Genomic DNA, 17,686 nt, shown 5'->3' on the forward strand with positions numbered 1-17,686 from the left:
CTTCCCCACGTGGAACCAGCAAGCCGTCCTTCCCCCTCATCCACCTAGACCCCCAAAGCCGGTGCAGCCTGGACGGGGCCCGGCAGGCCGGGGAGGCGGAAGGACGGGCCTTTTACTAGCCGGGGCCGGGAGGGGCGCAGGCACCGGGCACCGGGCGCGGGCGGGCGGCGGAGGCACGTACCCTTCTCAGGATAAATGTCTTCACTAAGGGTAAACCTAGTCCCTTTTCCACCATGGACTAATCGCGGGGAAAGGTGGAGAAAGGAGGGAAGAGAGGGGTGCGGGGAGAGACGAGCGAGCGAGGGCGAGGATGGAGGGCGAGTGTGCGTGGCGGGGGAGGAGGAGAGGCGCGGAGAGGGGGCGGCGAGTGAGAGGGAGGAGAAACAAGAGAGAGAGAAACGTCAGCTGCAGACGGACGGACAGACAGCCTCCCGCTCCGGGGGGGACACCAGGGACACTTAAAACAGCAGCTTGGACTGGGCACGAAGCTGAGCACGGAGGCCTGAGGCCCAGGGAGCGCCCCAGGCCCTGGGATGACTGAGGGGGAAGGGGGCCGCTCCCCGCACCCCAGCTTCGGGCTTGACTGCAACGCTCCCCCCCCCCCCCCCCCCCCCCCCTCATTCCACTGCCAGAGCTAAGCCTGGGTCAGCGGCCAAACTCCTCTCCCTCGTCTTAGGGCCAGTTTTGAATAGGGGAGGGGAACTACGACCCTGGAGTCCTGCTCCCCTGAGCCCCAGCTGCTGTGTGTGAACTCAGAGAAGGACAGGAGACAGAGACAAGAGAAGAGAGAGAGAAAGAGAGAAATTGAGAAATGGAAACTCCCTCTCCGTCCACTCCTCCAGGTCGGGGTCTCGCCTATCCCTGGGACTGTCAATCATTCCTTTGCCGCATGACGTCATATGCCCCCCCCCCCCCCCCCCCCCCCCCCCCCCCCCCCCCCCCCCCCCCCCCCCCCCCCCCCGCTTCGAGCTGTCAATTACTCCCTGGATCTTGCACTCCACAGTCGCGTCCCTTAGTGTTTTCAATCTCTCCCAGGGCCTCGCTTTCAAAAAGGTCCCGCCCCACACGCAGCTTTCAATCACCTCCTGACCTCATGAGGTCATAGATTTTCCCAGGAAATGTCAATCACCTCGTGGCCCAATGACGTCGGAAGTCCCGCCCCCACGAGCGGTGGCTCACTCGCTGGCCCTGTGACATCACTGAGCTCCCAAGCGCTGGGAAGGTCAATGGCCCCGGCCCATGACGTCACAGAGGAGGTGAGTCAGTGGCAGCCTCGCAGCGTAGGTGCTGGGCTGCCGCGCGCCCGCAGGCCGCCGCTTACCCTGGGCCGCCTGCGTCTGCACGAAGGTCTTGATCAGCAGGTCGGTGGCCTGAGTGTAGAGGGACAGGGCGTAGCGCAGGGACTGCAGGTCTGGGCTCTTCTCCAGGAAGGTCTTCTTGAGGCCCACGCCACCTGCGTGGAAGTATTGCTGTGGAGGACGGGGTGGGCGGAGGTGAGACCGGTTAGGCAGCCCCAGTCGCCCCTCCCCAGACCCACTGCCTTCCAGCTGCTGTGTGCTGGATGACCCCGGGGCCTTCAAAACACCCAAGTCGTGCTCTGCTCCTCCCCAACCTCCAACCCTGTCCCAACCCCATCCCTGGGTTTCCTGCACTCTCCATTAACACCCATGCTCCCTCTCTCCCCAAGCCCTTTGTGGCCCCAACCCTGCAATCTCCCAGCCTTGTCTTCCCCAGAACGCATCTGCCTCGGGGGTCTCTGCACTCTGGCGCTCACCGGTGGGAAGTCCGCCCCCCACTTCAAACACCCCACTCTGCCAGTCGGTCTCCTGATCTTCCTTTGGGCAAGGTCTCAAGGAGCTTTTCCTGCCCACCCTGCTTCATATGTTGCCAACCCTATTTCACTTCTCTATCTCAGCAAAACATGTCTTTTAGAGTAATTTTCATGTTTTTCATTTCATGGAGACCACAGTGTTCTTGCACAGGCTGGAGGTCCCTGGCCTAGAATGCCTTGTTTGCTTTGCCTTGTGAACTCCTATGCGTTCTTCAAGACCCACCTCCCACATGCCTCGCTTCTCCCTTCCTGGGCTCCCCCAATTCCTATCCTCCCTTCTACCCTGCCCTGAGCCCACAGAGCTGGGGCTGCCCCATGGCTGTCTCCCTGAACCTAGGGCTCCCCAGGGCCCTGCCATCAGCCAGCCTGGAACCGACGGAAGAGTCATCAGGGGGTGTTTGTAAATTGAATAAGGTGGGCTCACGCCTAGGTCCACGTCCACCCTGTCCCCCTGGGATGACACAGGTGGGAATTCTCACTCACCTTGATGGTGTCCAGAGCCAGCTCAACTACTGCACACTGCTTCGGGGTCAAGCTCTTGGCTTCTTCTCGTACCATGTGGTCCTGAATGGATGGAGAGAGGGCCCAGGTGGGCAGAGCAGGACCTACCTCAGGGGTCTGCCTGTCTATGGGCCTCATCCCTGTAAAACTCTGAGGGGTTGGAGAGTGGCTCTGTCTTTTCATCACTATGTTCCTGGTGCCTAGCATGTGAATGGCATACAACAGGTGCTCAATAGTTGTTAAATAAATCATTTGTGCCCTTGATCAAGCTGTATCTGAAGCTGAACTTTGCACATCTTTCCAACACAATGGAGCAAACAAATTGTGCCGAAGTCAGTCTGAGCAGGGTTTCTGTCCCTTGAGCATGTCACCATTCTGGGACCTCTCCCCCAGGAAGCTTCCCCACCCCCACCCCCCACCCCCGTCTCCTGCCCCCACTCCTGGCCTCACCTTGAGTTTAGACAGCTGTCCTAGTTCTTTGGCTGCGTTGAAGATCATCTGGGTTCCCTGCAGGCAGCAACAGTCACAGCAGAGGTGAGCATGGGGGTCCTCCAGACCCGTCCCAGTCCCCACCGCGCTACTGATGCCCCAGCCCTGGGCGCCATCTTAGTTTCGTCCAGAGGCTCTAGCAGGGCAATGGTTGTGTCCAGCAGAGGCCGGGAGCTTCCCCGCAGGAAGTGCTGGGGAGAGGTGGTGACTTTGGCCTTGCAAATCCCAGTGTGGGCACATCCCCCACCCTTTCACTTCCCCCAAGGACCCCAGGTTTGTGGGACAGAGAAGACATAATGGGCAGCGAGGAGCCATGGGTGTGGGGAGCCCCAGATGGTGGTTGTCGGTATGGGATAGGCTTTCCAGCCCGAAGTCAGGGGGTTTTGAGAAAACTATGGGATGGGCTCTAGTGAACCCCCCCCCCCCCGCAACGATCCCCCCTCCCAACTCCCTGGGCCCATTTCCTGTGTGGGAGAATTTCTCCAATAATCTGGGTGGCTGTTAGTCTGACCTTATAAAAAGAAGAATCCTCCCCACCAACACACACCTCCGTACCCATCCCCCACCCCACCCAAAACAGACACCAGCAAGATGGCGTCCTGGTTATGACCCTGCTGAGCCGGGTGGGCCTGGGTTCAAATTCCAGCTCTGCTGTGTGGTCCTGGGCAAGTCACTTAACCTCTCTGAACCTTCCCATCTAGCTGGAGGACATCATATCCACTTCATGGCTTAGCTGGGGCTCAGTCTGTCTTTGTTCAATGTTCGTTATTATTATCCTTTGGTCTCAGGGTCATGAGCAGTGCTGGGGGCAATGGTCCTGCCTCCTCCAGTCACTGTGCTGGGTGACCTGAGGCATGTCCTTGGCTTTTTCTGGGCCTCAGTGTCCTTCCCTGGTTAACGGGGGCACCAACACCTGCTTGGGGGCTAGGGGGAGGCCTAAGTATCAATGAGGTAATGAACCCTGCATTTCCTGGGCTCTGGGATGGTCTGGGGTCCTGAGCAGGGCTGGGCAGAGGGGGAGGGCCGTTTATAGCTGGGATATTTGGAATCAGGTGGATGGTGTACCAGCTGGCCCGCGGGAGCTTGTCAACCAGCCACAGATACAATTGTTACTAACATCCTGGCTGTCCAGTGACTCTTTTCAGTCCTTGTCTGTGACGCCCTGAGGCTGTCATGAAGCAAGTTAGTTACTCAGGAATCCAGCTGTCTGGTCCTTGGTTTACCCCGCCACACCCTCCTCCCCACCCGCCTCCCCCTCCCCGCCCGCCACCCCTCACGAGCAAACCAGACAGACAAAGGAAGAAGAGACCACGGATGGATTCACAGTGCGCCCCCAAGACGGCACAGACCACAGGGGTGGAGGGAGGCAGGGGGTGGGGAGGGGGTTGGGGGGGGGAGCCAGACAGACAGTGAGAGGCTGGTCTTACATCTGAGTGGCTTGGCAGTTTCACCCTGCCCTGTGGAGAAAATCAGGCGGAGGTCAGAGTTTGGGTGGCTGAGGAGAGGATGCTCACTGGGGTGTCCCTGCCCCCTCAAAGCACAGTTCCACTCCCCAGCCCACAAGCTGCCCCCCAGCTCCTGGGTCTAACACTGGGCCCCCTCCTCAGCTAAGCACCTTCCCTTGTCTCCCACTGGGGGCTCGGGCTAGACGCCCCGGACAAGCCAGGAGGCTAGAACCAGCCCATCGCCTGGGGATAGCCTGCCCAGGGAGGACAGTCTTAGGGAGGAGGAGAGAAGAGAAAGGGCTTGGGTTTCTCTCCTCCCCCGACTCCCAAGACTTTTCCCTGGCAACGCTGCTTCTAAGAGAAATGTACTTAGAGGCACACAGGGGCACATCCACGCAGGTGCAGAAAGTTTATGTCCCCCTCTCATACACACACCTGGATCGGCGCGCGCACACACACACACACACACAAGAACTCACACACCAAAATACACACACACACTCCAACACTTGCACATGTGTGCTCAATCACCCACGTAAACTCACGCACTCTCATTCCCACATGGATGCACTTGCATGTAAATGGTGCCCCCAAAAGGGCTGGATGAGTGAGTAGGGAAGCCCTACAACTCATGTTCATGTAGCGAAGACCCATCTCGTGTGCTCACAGGTGCGGCAGTTCCTGCGTGAATTGCACAGCATGGGCAACGGTTCATGTGTTGCCACAGCTCCCATCGCCTTACAACACCCATTCGAACAGCAACAAAATGTACATGAAAACAACGCATGTCTCAGTCGAGGGCCATGGTCCAGTGTCTGGGCCTTTCTTGAAGCCACAGAATTTCAGCTGAACCCAGAACAGAGACAAGCTGTTTTTGAGTTTTGTTATGAGAGGACAGGAGCCATTTGTACACGTTTGCTCACACGTGCACACACCCCAAGCCATGTCTCTGAAGAATCAAGTCGTGTCTTGTTGGGAGCTGCCGAGTTTTGGCCGCCTCAGGCAAGGGGATATCGCTCTCCAGGGAGCGACCAAGAAAAACAAGATTTACATCTGGAGGCTAGGAGAGTGTGTTTCCTGGTCCGGGATTCAGAGACAGTCATACTGAGCCAGACGAAAAAAGCCAAAATGAACAAAAGATCAAACCGCATTCGGGTTTATGCAGCGCTAATCTTCCCCTGCCCATTATTGCGGACAAAAGTCTGGGCGCTTCTTTTTGATGCTGTGTTCGGAGTTTCAGTTTCAGTTTCCCCTTTCTCTAATAATCATTTGACTCTGTTACCTGGCAACCAACCTGGGCCAGTTTCCCGCCCCCAAATCCTATATAGGTGGGATTTATTTCTCTTAATAAACGGGGGCTTGATCAGAAATCCCTTGTCTTGCCTCAGTCTCTGTGCGTCCCCTTCCTGCCCTGTTTCTCTCTCTCTCCCTCAGGAACGGACCCGCAAGGATTTACACCGCCCTGCCGGCCGGGGTGGCGGGACCGAACAGTATCTGACTTCTGGTTTTGTGGGACTAGCTTAGGACACCTCCCTCTTACCTGTGATCCCCATCTGACCTTCCTGCCCATGCACATGAACACACGTACGCACACGCACACCCAGACACCAGAGCTCAGGACCTCAGCATGGAGGAGGTCCTCATTACCTTTTCTAATCCCTTGCCATGTTTTCTCAAGAGGTTGCCCTGCAGAGACAATGTCACAGGGTGATCAACCTGGCAAGCCACGTGGGGTGGGAACCCAGGGTGATCACATATGTACTCATGGGGACAGGAGGTAAGGGGCATCTAACAGTGCACAGGGGGCTGATGGCTGGGGTGCATGGAGGAATGTGTGTGTAACTTAATGAGCAACTCTTAAAAGCTGTAAGAGAGAGAGACAGGAAAGAGAAAGAGAGGAAAAATAGAAATACAGAGCCAGAGAGAAAGAAGTCACTGCCAAAATATAACCCAATTTTGTTTACTGTATATATGAGGATCTTGTTTCTTGGGTCAGCAGGAGAACAAATGGGCTCCAAATTCAGACAGACCTGGATTTGAAACCTGACTCTGGTTTATGTTTACTATGTGGCCTTGAGCAAGTGACTCCTCCTCTCTGAGCCTCAGCTTTCCTCATCTGCAAAACAGGAGTAATAGCATCGACCTCACTCAAAGGGTTGTCATGAAGGTGGGCTGTAACTTCAGCTATGAGGTCTAGCATACAAGAAATCATCAATAGATGTGAATCCCGGGGCACCTGAGTGGCTTAGTTGATTGAGTGTCTGACCCTTGATTTTGGCTCAGGTCATGATCCTGCGGTCATAGGATCAAGCTCCACACTAGGGTCTGTGCTGGGTGTGAAGCCTGCTTGGGATTCTCTCTCTCTCTCTTCTTCTGCCCCTCTCTCTCCTGCTCATGCTCTTTCTCTCTCTCTCTCTTTCGAGGGGAGGGAGTCCCTTTGGCTCCTTTCCCACAAATACTACTGTTGGGTATGTTGCCACCAAGTGGTTACAGCCAAAGGCCCAGACTGAAGCCACCAAGAAGTGAGATGACTACGTGTGAATTTCTGACAGGTGAAATCTTATGACGACCTGTCTTGTCCACAAAGCGGAACTCTGAAGTGGTTTTGCTGATCTCTGCCCTCCTGTGTGTCCACCTGCTCCCTCCACCAACGATATTAGCTCTAATTTTAGTGGCCGCAGCCCAAGCTAGTCACCGAGATGAACACTTCAATACATCTTCCCATTTGGCTCTCACAACCACCCTAAGACACTGCAGTTAACCCCTTTTTCCAGACACGGAAGTGGAGCTTGAGGGGTGAAGTGACTTCCCAAGGTCACAGACAGAGTGGCTGGGCTGGGATTTGACGCCAAGTCGGCCTGACACCAAAGTCACAAATGCTGTCTCCCACCTGGGTGCCTGGTCATGTGCCTGGGATTCATGTGGTCGCGTGCTGGGGCTGGGAAGGCAGAGGGGGCAAGAAGGTCTGCCCTGGACAGCCGAGCAGGAACCCAGATGGTGAGGGCCTGGATTTGGGGAAGGCTGCTAACAGTTTGGAGCCCAAAAGGGAGGTCAGAGGAACTCCCTTGACTTTTAACCTCCTTATAGCTTCGGGGGAGAGACTGATATCCTGCTGGAGTCTGAGCATGGGGGTAAGGGTGAATTCCAACTAAAGGACGAGGTCAGATGTGAAAGTCCTGGGTTCAGGGCTTGTGGTTTGGGAGCCTGAAGGTACTTCCTCTGTACTTAACAATGGGGCGGGTGGGCGGGCGTGGCCTCCCTCCCTCCAGGCCCCGCCCCCTCCCCAAGTCCCCGCCCCAGACAGACACAGGCACATCTAGGCGGGAGGTGGGACAGTGGGTGGGGGGCCGGTGGGTGAGGAGGGGGCGCTGGGTGGGGTGGGTGCAGCCACGCGGTGGGCCGAGTCCCGACACAGAGCGGACGGACAGACAGACGGACAGAAGGGCCTCTACTTACGATCATCTGTCAGCCGCGATGGGGGCGGGGCGGTGAGGGAGGGGGGAATAAGTCACCATGAGTCTCCCAGGAAGGTCAGGGAGGGGGCGGAGACGGCACCGAGGGGTGGACCCCGTGCCCCTGCCCAGCCCAGAGGAGGCAGGCAGGTGGCGGGAAGCCCAAAGCCTCCCCCACCATCGTTGCCTCTTGGTGGCCCTGCCCACCCCCCCAAGCCTCCCTCCTGCCACCCAGGAATGCCCTCTCACTCTGTGCTGCACCTCCAACCCGTGTACCATCGCAGTCAGGCCCCCACCCCTCCCGGGAGCAACCATCGCCCCACCATGCCCCACCGCAGGGGTCTCGGTTCCCCCATTCCCACCTGGAAGCCTGATCCCTGGGTATCACCATCTCTGGGCTGCTCCCAGAAGTGTTCCAGAGGCATGGTCCTGGTCTCTGGCTGAATGCTGACCTCTGCTTGACCTTTCTGAACTTGGATGCTCTCTGTGACCCCTGATTGACCTCTGGGAGCCTCTATTCTACTGGTCTCTGATACTTGAAGTCCATGATATCTCCCCTCCTTGTCCCTTGAACGACCCCCAAGAACCCTCTGATGAACCCACTGACCCCTATGACCCCTGTGATCCATGGATGCCCATGATCTCCAAACTGACCTCTTTATTTCCTGGGTGATCTCTGACCTTCGTAAGCCCTCCTGACCCACATGTGGCTTCTATGTCCCCTTAGGCATCTCTTAACTCTACTTGACCTCTTTGTATGTATCTGGCCCAGGAATGACCTCTTTGACTCTTTGATGACTTTTGACCCATATATGACCTCTCTGATCTTCGAATGGCCCCACTGACCTCTGGAGCCCCAATGTCTTTGGCCTCAAGTTCCCTGGGCTCCCACAGGGGAGGCGGCCCAGGGGGTCCCCTGTGGGCCTCACCGTCTGGTCGGTGAGGGGTGGCAAGACGATGGTCTTCTCCATGGTGTTCATGACCAGCTTCCATAACTCCTTTAGCACCCGCTTCAGCACCGTCTTCTCGCAGATTTTGGCAAAGAGAGTCAGGCTGGAAGTGAGCGGCAGATCTGAGAGAGCGCCCAGCTCGCCCTAAACCCCAGAGCCCCTTTCCCTCAGCACATGTGGGAAAGTGCCCCATTGACATGCAAGAGGGCACAGAGCGCCCCCCAGGGACCCCTGCACGGTCTGCCTGATGGGGCTATGATACATGATCATGTGACAAGCGAATGGCAAGTGGACAGGTCAGCAGGGGCCAGGCTGGAAGGGGACTCAACATCTGGAAGGATACTCTGGTTTCTCTTCCGATCCAACAAATCTTTCGCCTTTTAACACCTGGGAGGGAGGCCTGGGCCTTCGGGTGAGGGCACTGGGGAGCCATGGAGTGTTCAACAGAGATACAGTCAGACTTTCCTGTTGGAAAGAACAGACTGGGGGGTAAACTAATGGGAAGTTGAAGACTAGGGACCGTGAGGGGCCATGCTCAGGAGAGAGGGAAAGGGAATGGTGGGAAGAGCGCAAACCTAAGAGGAAAAACAACAGGGCGCCTGGGTGGCTCGGCTGCTTAAGCATCCAACGCTTGGTTTCAGCGCGGGGCATGATTTCATGGGTTTGTGAGTTTGAGCTCCACATCAGGCACTGCGTGGAGCCTGCTTGGAACTCTCTCTCTCCCTGTCTCTCTAGCCCTCCCCAGCTCCTGCTGTACCTATCTCTCTCAAAATAAATAAATAAGACTCTAAAAATTGTTTAAAAGATGGAAAACAACAAAGAATCTGTGACTGGATGTGTGGGGATTGAAGGAGACAGGGTAACCCCCCCATGACCCACCCAGCAACTGACCCACCCATCCAAACCCTCCCCCAACTCTCTTTAATGACCCCTCCATTCTTTTCCTTCCCCCTTCCTCCCTCCCACCTTCCTTCCCAACCATCCTTCCACCCATCCATCCATCACCCGTCTTGCCTCTTCTTTCCGCCCATTCATCCGTCCATCTTCCTACCTCCTTTCCTTCCTTCCATTCTCTCATCTACACTTCCATCCACTTGTCCTTATTTCCATCGATTGCTCCATCCATCCATCCATCCATCCATCCATCCATCCATCCATCCATCTTTTTATTCATCTATCCTCCATCTAGCCTTCTAAGCACTTATTTTTTAATCTACCCATCAATCCACCCACCCGTTTCTTATGTCATCTATCCATCCAACCACCATCCACTCACCCGTACACATATTTACTCACCAGTCCTTCCAATCATTTACTCACCCATCTTCCCATCCCCTCATCCCTCCACCCACCCATCCAAACCATCCAACCACGACCCAGCAAACATGCCCGACTGTCCCCTCCAGGTCAGCCCTGGGTTTCTGAGGCCCCGCCCCTGACCACCCCCGGCCATCCCAGTCCACCCAGCCTGGCGTACTTGCTGTCCAGCAGGTCCATGATGGGTTGTAGCACGTTGTCAGCATCCTGGGCCACGCTGCTGCAGGCACTGGCTGGCACATTGCCTGTGCCCTTCACCTGGCTGAGGATGTCACCCATCTGCTTGACACACTCTTCGATGTGTGGCTGGAAGCTTGGGGGGCACAGAGAGGGGGAGTTCAGGCCAAACTCTCCAGGCTTCCCAGAGAAAGGGTCAGATGAGGCCTAGAAAGCTAACCCATGGACTTTGATGTTTTATCCCAAGCATCAAGGAGCCATGGCATATAACCGAGCAGGGGAGGGGGTGGTGTAGAATAGCAGAATTGGGCACTGAGCTGAGACATTTACTTGTGTTGTTTATGTCATTGCACAGTCCTACCCAGGCATTATTATCATCCCCACTTTATAGATGAGTAAAGTAAGGTTCAGAGAGGTTGAATGACTCACCAAGGCTACAAAGCTAGTAAGTGGTGACGTCAGGATTGAACTCAGCTCTAACTCCAAGCCTGAAGTCTTCACCACTACCTCTGCTGAGTCTCTGGATGTCCCAGACTCAGAGGTGGGGGCTGCCCCCTCTTTTTTACTCCCAGCCCTAGAGGTACCCCCACCTGGTAGCAAACACTCGGCTGAGCTCGTCCAAGACATTGTTGAGTTTCACCTGGAGCTCCTTCAAGATGTCACTGGCCTCAGCATCCAGCTGAGGAGGGAGAAGGGACATCAGATCAGGTTTACAGAACATCCACATAAATGGGGCATTTTCTCATTCAATGCAGGGAAAGAGGTCCCAAGGGGCTGAGGAGGAAACAGGCACAGATGGTGAAGCTTCTTGCTTGGGTTTGAGGGAGTGGCTGAGCTGGAACTCATCAATGGCTTGCAGGGACACAGGGGAGATGGTGACCCCGCCTGGGTCTTGCCTCACCTCCTTTCCTCCCATGGCTTCGAACATCTTCTCTAGCTGCACTCGGAGCTGCTGAGTATTGTTCATGAGGATGCAGGGCTGGAGATGCAAACAGAGAAGGGATTCAGGGCTCAGGACCCCTCTCCAGGACCTCCCCCATCCACTGCCGGGGACCCCAAGATGGTTTCAAGGTCTGGGTCCAGAGAAAGCTGGAGTCCCATAGGGTCATCTGAGAATGGAAGACAGCATTTGGGATCAGGTTCCTGGAAATGTTTGGCGGGGGGAGGTTCTGGGGATTGGCAGGGGGAATCAGGGCTCAATTAGCTTCTCCTGCAGCACTATTTCTGAGAGTAGCAGGAAGGGGGAGTTCCTGTCACACACCCATATTCTCTTACGTGGTCTCAACGCTTTGCAAGCTTACATCCAAACACCCTGAAGGTTCATTTGCAAGAATTAGACAATGACACACTGAAGGCGCGTGCCTTCACCTCCAGATCCCCCCAGACACACACAATCAGGTACATGGACACACACAGTTAGTTGGACACACACAGACACAAGTATCAGGGCCCAGGGAAGGATGGAGCCTTGTGGGTACAGAATGGGGCTGGGAGGGAACAGGACAGGGTCCCCCACAGGTCACCACTTTCTCCTTCTCCTTGGAGCAGTAGGAAGCGAAGTCCTTGGAGATGATGTCTGCATACTGGAGGAGCACATTACTGATGGTCTGGGGAGGATAAAGGTGGGGGTGAGAACAGGGGCTGGAGTTCGATAGACCCATCAAGAGCCACTAGTGAGATCAGAGATGAACCCAAACTCCTATGAGCACTTAAGATGGACCCATCTAATGGGTGCATTCTCCACCCAGGATGACCATCACAACCAAGAGGAGATACCACCAGGGAACATTTCATGTAGAAATGTAGCTGGGTCATTTCATGTAGACCCAGCTCTTTCACAGAGCAAGCAGCCGTCATATTAACCCAGCTCCAAGCACAAGCATGACTCAATCCCTAATGGAATCCCAGTTCCTACTTGCAGTCCTCAACTTCAGCCTAAACCCAATTAGCTGGAACCCTCAACCCTAGTTGGATGGCCCTGACCTCCAATCTCACCCCAAGACCCACCCAAATTCTACATAAATCCCAACACTCACTCCAACCTCAATGCCAGATTGAATCTCAATCCTAACAGTAACCCTAAAGCCAACCCCAACCTCAACCCATCCTCAACTCTGACCCCAGCTCCAAATTCAACTCCAACTTTAGCCACAACCTTGACCTCAACCCCAACCTCAGCTGAAACACTGTCCCCAACCACAACACTAACACTGATCTCAATCCCACTGAAATCACCAACCCCAACTTTGACCTCAGTCCCAGTCTTATCCCCAACCTTGACCTGGACCCCAATCCCAATCTCAAATGCAACCCCAACCTTGATTCTATCCCAATCCCATCCCCTATTTGGACTCCATACCCAACCCTACCCGCACTCCCTGACCTTGGCAAAGCGCCTCATATAATGCCCCACAATCTGGGGGTCAGGGCATTCGAGTTTCTTGATGATCTCAAAGCTCTGGTTGAGCTGGGAGAAGACGTCCACCACGGAGCAGGAGAATAGGGCGTGCTCTGAGGTCTGCTGGAACTGTAGGGGTGGGAGGCCAAGAGGGAAGAGAGGGATCAGAGCCAGGCAGCCCCTAGAGTCCAACCCTCCCACTCTCCATGGGGAAAGCTAGAGACCAACCACCCTGGGTTGAGATGGATACTGTGGCAGAGAGACTGAGAGGTAGACAAAAAAGCTATGGATGGAAAGTGTAGGGCTTCCGGCTGGACGAACTCTTTCATTTGTTGAATGAACAAAAAAACTTTTAAAATCATGACAAGATGAAGATGGTGGCCACCTTTCAGAGACTGGTTTCATCTCAGGGGCTGTTTCTTCCCCCACATTGGATCCCAATGGACCTCAGAGGGAGCAGGACCACTGTGGGCAGACTAGGGGTTTGGTCATGGCTCAGTCTCCTCACCCCATCCTTCTTGTCTCGTTCCAGGGCCCCATGCAGGAAATCCCGGGACACCTCCTCATTCTCGTCCAGCCACTGGATGACAAAGGGCTCAAACCACCTGGAATGGGGAGCAGGGGTGAGGTTTTGCCACCTCTTGTCCCCTGGCCTTCTGCTTTGCCTGGTTATGGATGGAACTTGGGCAGGTCCTCCTCTCTCTTGAACTCACCCTGTGGCCTCGGGGGCTACCCCATTCTTCCCTACCCCGCCAGGCCTCGGTCACTTCAGCCATGAAATGGACCTCACGAACATTGTCAGGGTAGCAGATAATTACCCATGGGCAAGTGCATTTACTCTCTGGGATCCCATTACCTGTACAACAGAGGAGCATCTATCCCACAGTGCAGCTGTGAGCGTGAATGACACAGCATATAGTAGGTCCTTGGTAAATGGTGACCACCATCCCGTTCTCCAACACAGCCCGTGAGTCAGACATGCATAGTTCAAATCCTGGCTCCGTCACTTATTGGATGTCACCTTGGGCAAGTCCTTCGGCTTTTAACTCTCCATTTCCTCATCCACAAAATGGGAATTATAATGCTCCCATCTTATAGAATTGTCAAAAGGATTAAGTGGGACAAGGCACATAGGACTGCTCAGTGCAGCTCCTGATACTTATGGATACTAATTGTCTGGGCTATAGGAGTCCACAGGCTAATAGCTGAAAATAGGGAATGCTTGGTGTGTACCCCACTGTGACCCTGATGCCTGGGGAACCATGAGTAGGTCAGCCCTCACCTCTGGGCCTCAGTCTAGCTGTCAGCACTACAGTTCTGGCTCGGGCAAGGGACTTACGCAGGGTACTCAGGCACACGGTCCTTGAAGGCAGGAAGTTCTGCCACATACTCGTTGTAAAGCCACTTGACCTTGAAGTGTAGGTTCATGTAGTCAGCACTCTTGCACAGGCGATGCTTGTCATGCTCTGGTAGGGGGAGAATGGATGTGGCTCAGTCAGGAGGGTCTCCACCCTCTGTCTTGGCAGCACCCGTTCTGGCCATCATAAGTGTCCAACCTCAAGCTTGAGCATCCAGGACACTCACAGCCTTGGACAGGATACTGAGGCACAGCTACGTGCCATAGCCAGGCTGGCAGACATGGGGTGGTTGGCAGGGGCGGGGAACTTACCCTCCATGGCATACTTCATATCCTGAGCAAACAGGTTCCACATTACTTCGGCACTGATTTTACCCACATTCAGCTCCTGGGGAAACCTGGTGAAGGTCATGGAAGTATGAAACCTTGGTGGATGGATGCAAGATGGCACAGGTTGCTTTGGCCTTCCTACCCACAGGGTAGTGCAGGACAGGCAGAGGGATCTGGATTCAAGCTCCCTCAAAGCCACTGGCTTGCTGAGTGACTCTGAACTGAAGCCCTGCTTCTCCCTGAGTCTCCATCCATCTATCTCTCCATCCCTCCATCCATTCATTCACCCAGTCATCGTCTTTCAACCCACCCATTCACTCATCCATCAGTCTGTCAACTCACACATTTCTCCATCCATCCATCCATCCATCCATCCATCCATCCATCCATCATCCATGTATCTCTTCATCCAATCAACTATCCATCCATTCCTTTATCTACCCATTCAACTTTCCACCAATCTATCCATTAATCCACGTATTCATCCATTCAATATCTCCCCATCCATCCATCCATCCATCCCTACAGCCAGCCAGCCATTCCTTCATCCATCCACTCACCCTTTCACCAAACTATCCATCCATCCATTCATCTCTCCCTTCAATCATATCTCCAACCATCTTCCAATACATCCATCCACCCTTCAGTCCATCAATCCCAAATCCCTGATCTTAACTAAATATCTAACTAAGCAAGAGATACTGGCACACCAGGGTTAGGAGCCCCTCTAGCACTCAGGGAGAAATAAAAATAAGACACAACAGCTCATTCAGCTAACACAGATGGAAATTCTACAGATATATAAATCCATATAAAACTATATACATATTCACATGCAATTACACAATACACAATATTGTATATTGAAGTGCATTCCATAATTGTATGCATATATACAATATACATTTAAACCCACAGGCCACAACTATACACAGAATTACATCCACACACAAGATATATTGCAATTTAAATGTAAAACACTTGATAGAGGATTTAACACGTATTAAATACTTGAATAATACTGCTTATCATTATTTATGAATCTACACTATTACATACATATGTACACATTGTTATTCACACAAATCAACATGTACAAACTACATATCCGATTACACTAGTGATTGTACACATACAGTTCTATGTTTATGTTTATGAATTATGCCATATTTCATTCAGGCACAACCACAGCTACAGCTGCCACCACATACACATTTTATGTGTATTAGACATGATTGCCTTTACACATAAGACACAAAATTATGTGCACACACACATACACACACACACACACACCCCTCCAGATAATTAATTGCATGAATACACAACTCACTGATTGAGGCAGGGAGTGTATGAATTCTTGTCTTCCTCAATGATGGACACTATGAGAGTGATCAGCTTGGACCAGAAGTCAAGGTTCTTGATGCTGGGTCCCTGTTCCTCTGGAGGAACTTCTCCCTTCTTAGCCTGGAAGGGGCAATGGAGAAGTTGGCCAAAGGGATCCAGGGGTTGGTGCCTCAGCTTATTCCTTATTGAGGGGCAGGAGGTTAGTGAGGAAGGGACCCCGTTAATAGTGTGTGGTTCAAGTGGGAAAGCTGCATGAAAAGACACTGAACTCTTGTGAACTGGTCTAAACAGAGCTCATGTCCATGCAGCTCAACAAACCTTAATTATACTCAACTCATAAAATTGTATAGAAATGAATTTAGTTGAAAAAACCCAAAGCCCATGAAACCAAATGGAACTGAAATGAATGCCAATCTGGCCCACTTAGCTTAACAGATGGAGGTTCTCAGAGTTAATTCGATGAAACCAAACTTGGGCCAATTACACTGAGTAGAGTGGAATTAAACTTAACTGGATTGAATTAAACTCAAATGAATTCAATTGGATTGAACCTAATCAACTCGTCCAAGAGTAACATTATCCTAAGCCAAAATAATGAAAATAAATGGACTTGAACTCAACTCAATCTAACTTAATCTAATTCAACTTAACCAAGTCATCCCAATCCAACTCTACCCATTCAACTCAACCTAATATCCTCAGGCCAGTTCAATCCAACTGTAGTCAATCAGTGTAATGGATGTAGCCAAATTCAACTGAAATGAGCCCGCCTCAACCCAACTCATCTGAACTCAACTATACCCAAGGCAACAACCCAGCTCATCCTAACTCAAGCCAACTCAACCCAGTCAATAACTTCAATTCATTTAAGTAGAAAGAATATGTTTTTGTTCAATGCAACTCAACTGAAACCAACTCAGCTCTGCTCACTAGTTAGCCAAGAACACTTTTAAGTCACCTGAAAAGAAAGAAATGGGGCTGAACAGTTTATAGTTGAACTAATCTCAACCCAAGTTAATTAAAACTGACTTGATTTCAACTCAAGTGAATGTAAATGAACAGAATGAAATAAAATTGCACTAAATTGAGCTTATCTTATCTCCGATCAGAAGCCCAAGGTGAGGTAGGGGTAACCTTAGCTCCCACAGGCTCTTGCAAGTCCTCCATCCCAGGGCTAATCACCCTAGGTTGTGAATTTCCAATGTATACATCTTTCCCTTCTAATAAGGCTTGAGCTCCTTGAAACCTTATTGGCAATCCTGGGACATTATATGTATAGATAACCACATACTGAAAGATCTCAAATAAATGGAATTGAAATGACCCAAACTGAATTTTACTCAAGAAATTCAATTCAACTTGACATTTATTGAACAGCAATTCTATCCTAGGCACACTATATGCCAAACTCAACTAACCTGATCTAAAACTGAATTTGTTGAGCATCTACTGAGCTCATTAAATCTTCTCCTCAATCCTGACATACGGGTTTACAACTCCATTTTACAGAGGGAGATACTGAGGCTCAGTTAAACCACTTGAGAAGGGGAAGATCTGAGACTTGGTCAGGGCCTGGTCGGTATCCCCTATTCCTTTCTGCTTTATCTGGGGTCCTCACCGGGTCTGTCTGGTATTCCCGACTATAGAGTTCATGACAGTTGTTGAAGATGTACTCATAAGTAGAGTTGAGGCAGGCTTTCACGCAATCTTTTACCACTTGGCTGGCTCGGGGTGGGCTCTGGAGTTCTTGCACCTAGAGGGAGGGAGACAGGCACGCATAGCTGGGACAGGAGGTACCCAGGAAGTGGCTACAAGTAGTTATGAGTTTAAGGAAATGTAGCCATATGAAAGCAGAGAGTCATTGAGAAAGGGCCCTATTCTCCAGGAGAAATATCACTTGGTTAGGAGTTAAGAGTCCTGGAGAATGCCCCTTGGAGAGCTGCTGAGACTGAGTCCCCTTCTTACCTTCATCCGAAAGAAGGTGATGCTGGTGAGAAGGTCCACAGTGGATTTGAGGTCCTGGAGTCTCTCTGGGCTGCTGGCTGGGAAGTTATTCTGTTGGAAGGGAGAAGAGATGTTGGGTTATGGAGAA

At 52.6% G+C, this 17,686-nt stretch overlaps 1 protein-coding gene across 7 annotated transcripts in view; it reads right to left on the reverse strand.

Annotated features, from left to right (window-relative positions):
* The window catches only part of UNC13A (unc-13 homolog A), a 62,609-nt gene that overhangs the window by 10,088 nt on the left and 34,835 nt on the right, over positions 1-17,686 (reverse strand). Inside the window, exons 24-42 of one of the 7 annotated variants that reach the window (XM_029917391.1) lie at positions 17,560-17,649; positions 17,213-17,347; positions 15,581-15,714; positions 14,230-14,315; positions 13,900-14,026; positions 13,069-13,165; positions 12,546-12,689; positions 11,689-11,769; positions 11,064-11,141; positions 10,753-10,841; positions 10,146-10,298; positions 8,648-8,771; positions 7,723-7,728; positions 5,914-5,952; positions 4,249-4,278; positions 2,783-2,839; positions 2,315-2,395; positions 1,322-1,469; positions 182-238 (exon numbers count right to left, since the gene is read on the reverse strand). In XM_029917391.1, the coding sequence (XP_029773251.1) occupies positions 182-238; positions 1,322-1,469; positions 2,315-2,395; positions 2,783-2,839; positions 4,249-4,278; positions 5,914-5,952; positions 7,723-7,728; positions 8,648-8,771; positions 10,146-10,298; positions 10,753-10,841; positions 11,064-11,141; positions 11,689-11,769; positions 12,546-12,689; positions 13,069-13,165; positions 13,900-14,026; positions 14,230-14,315; positions 15,581-15,714; positions 17,213-17,347; positions 17,560-17,649 (1,756 nt within the window). Of the gene's footprint in view, positions 1-181; positions 239-1,321; positions 1,470-2,314; positions 2,396-2,782; positions 2,840-4,248; positions 4,279-5,913; positions 5,953-7,722; positions 7,729-8,647; positions 8,772-10,145; positions 10,299-10,752; positions 10,842-11,063; positions 11,142-11,685; positions 11,770-12,545; positions 12,690-13,068; positions 13,166-13,899; positions 14,027-14,229; positions 14,316-15,580; positions 15,715-17,212; positions 17,348-17,559; positions 17,650-17,686 lie in introns of all 7 variants that reach the window. The other 6 variants (XM_029917390.1, XM_029917392.1, XM_029917393.1 and 3 more) reach the window with 6 other exon arrangements.

The sequence above is a fragment of the Suricata suricatta genome, chromosome 12, assembly GCF_006229205.1.
Source record: "Suricata suricatta isolate VVHF042 chromosome 12, meerkat_22Aug2017_6uvM2_HiC, whole genome shotgun sequence".
NCBI lineage: Eukaryota > Metazoa > Chordata > Mammalia > Carnivora > Herpestidae > Suricata > Suricata suricatta.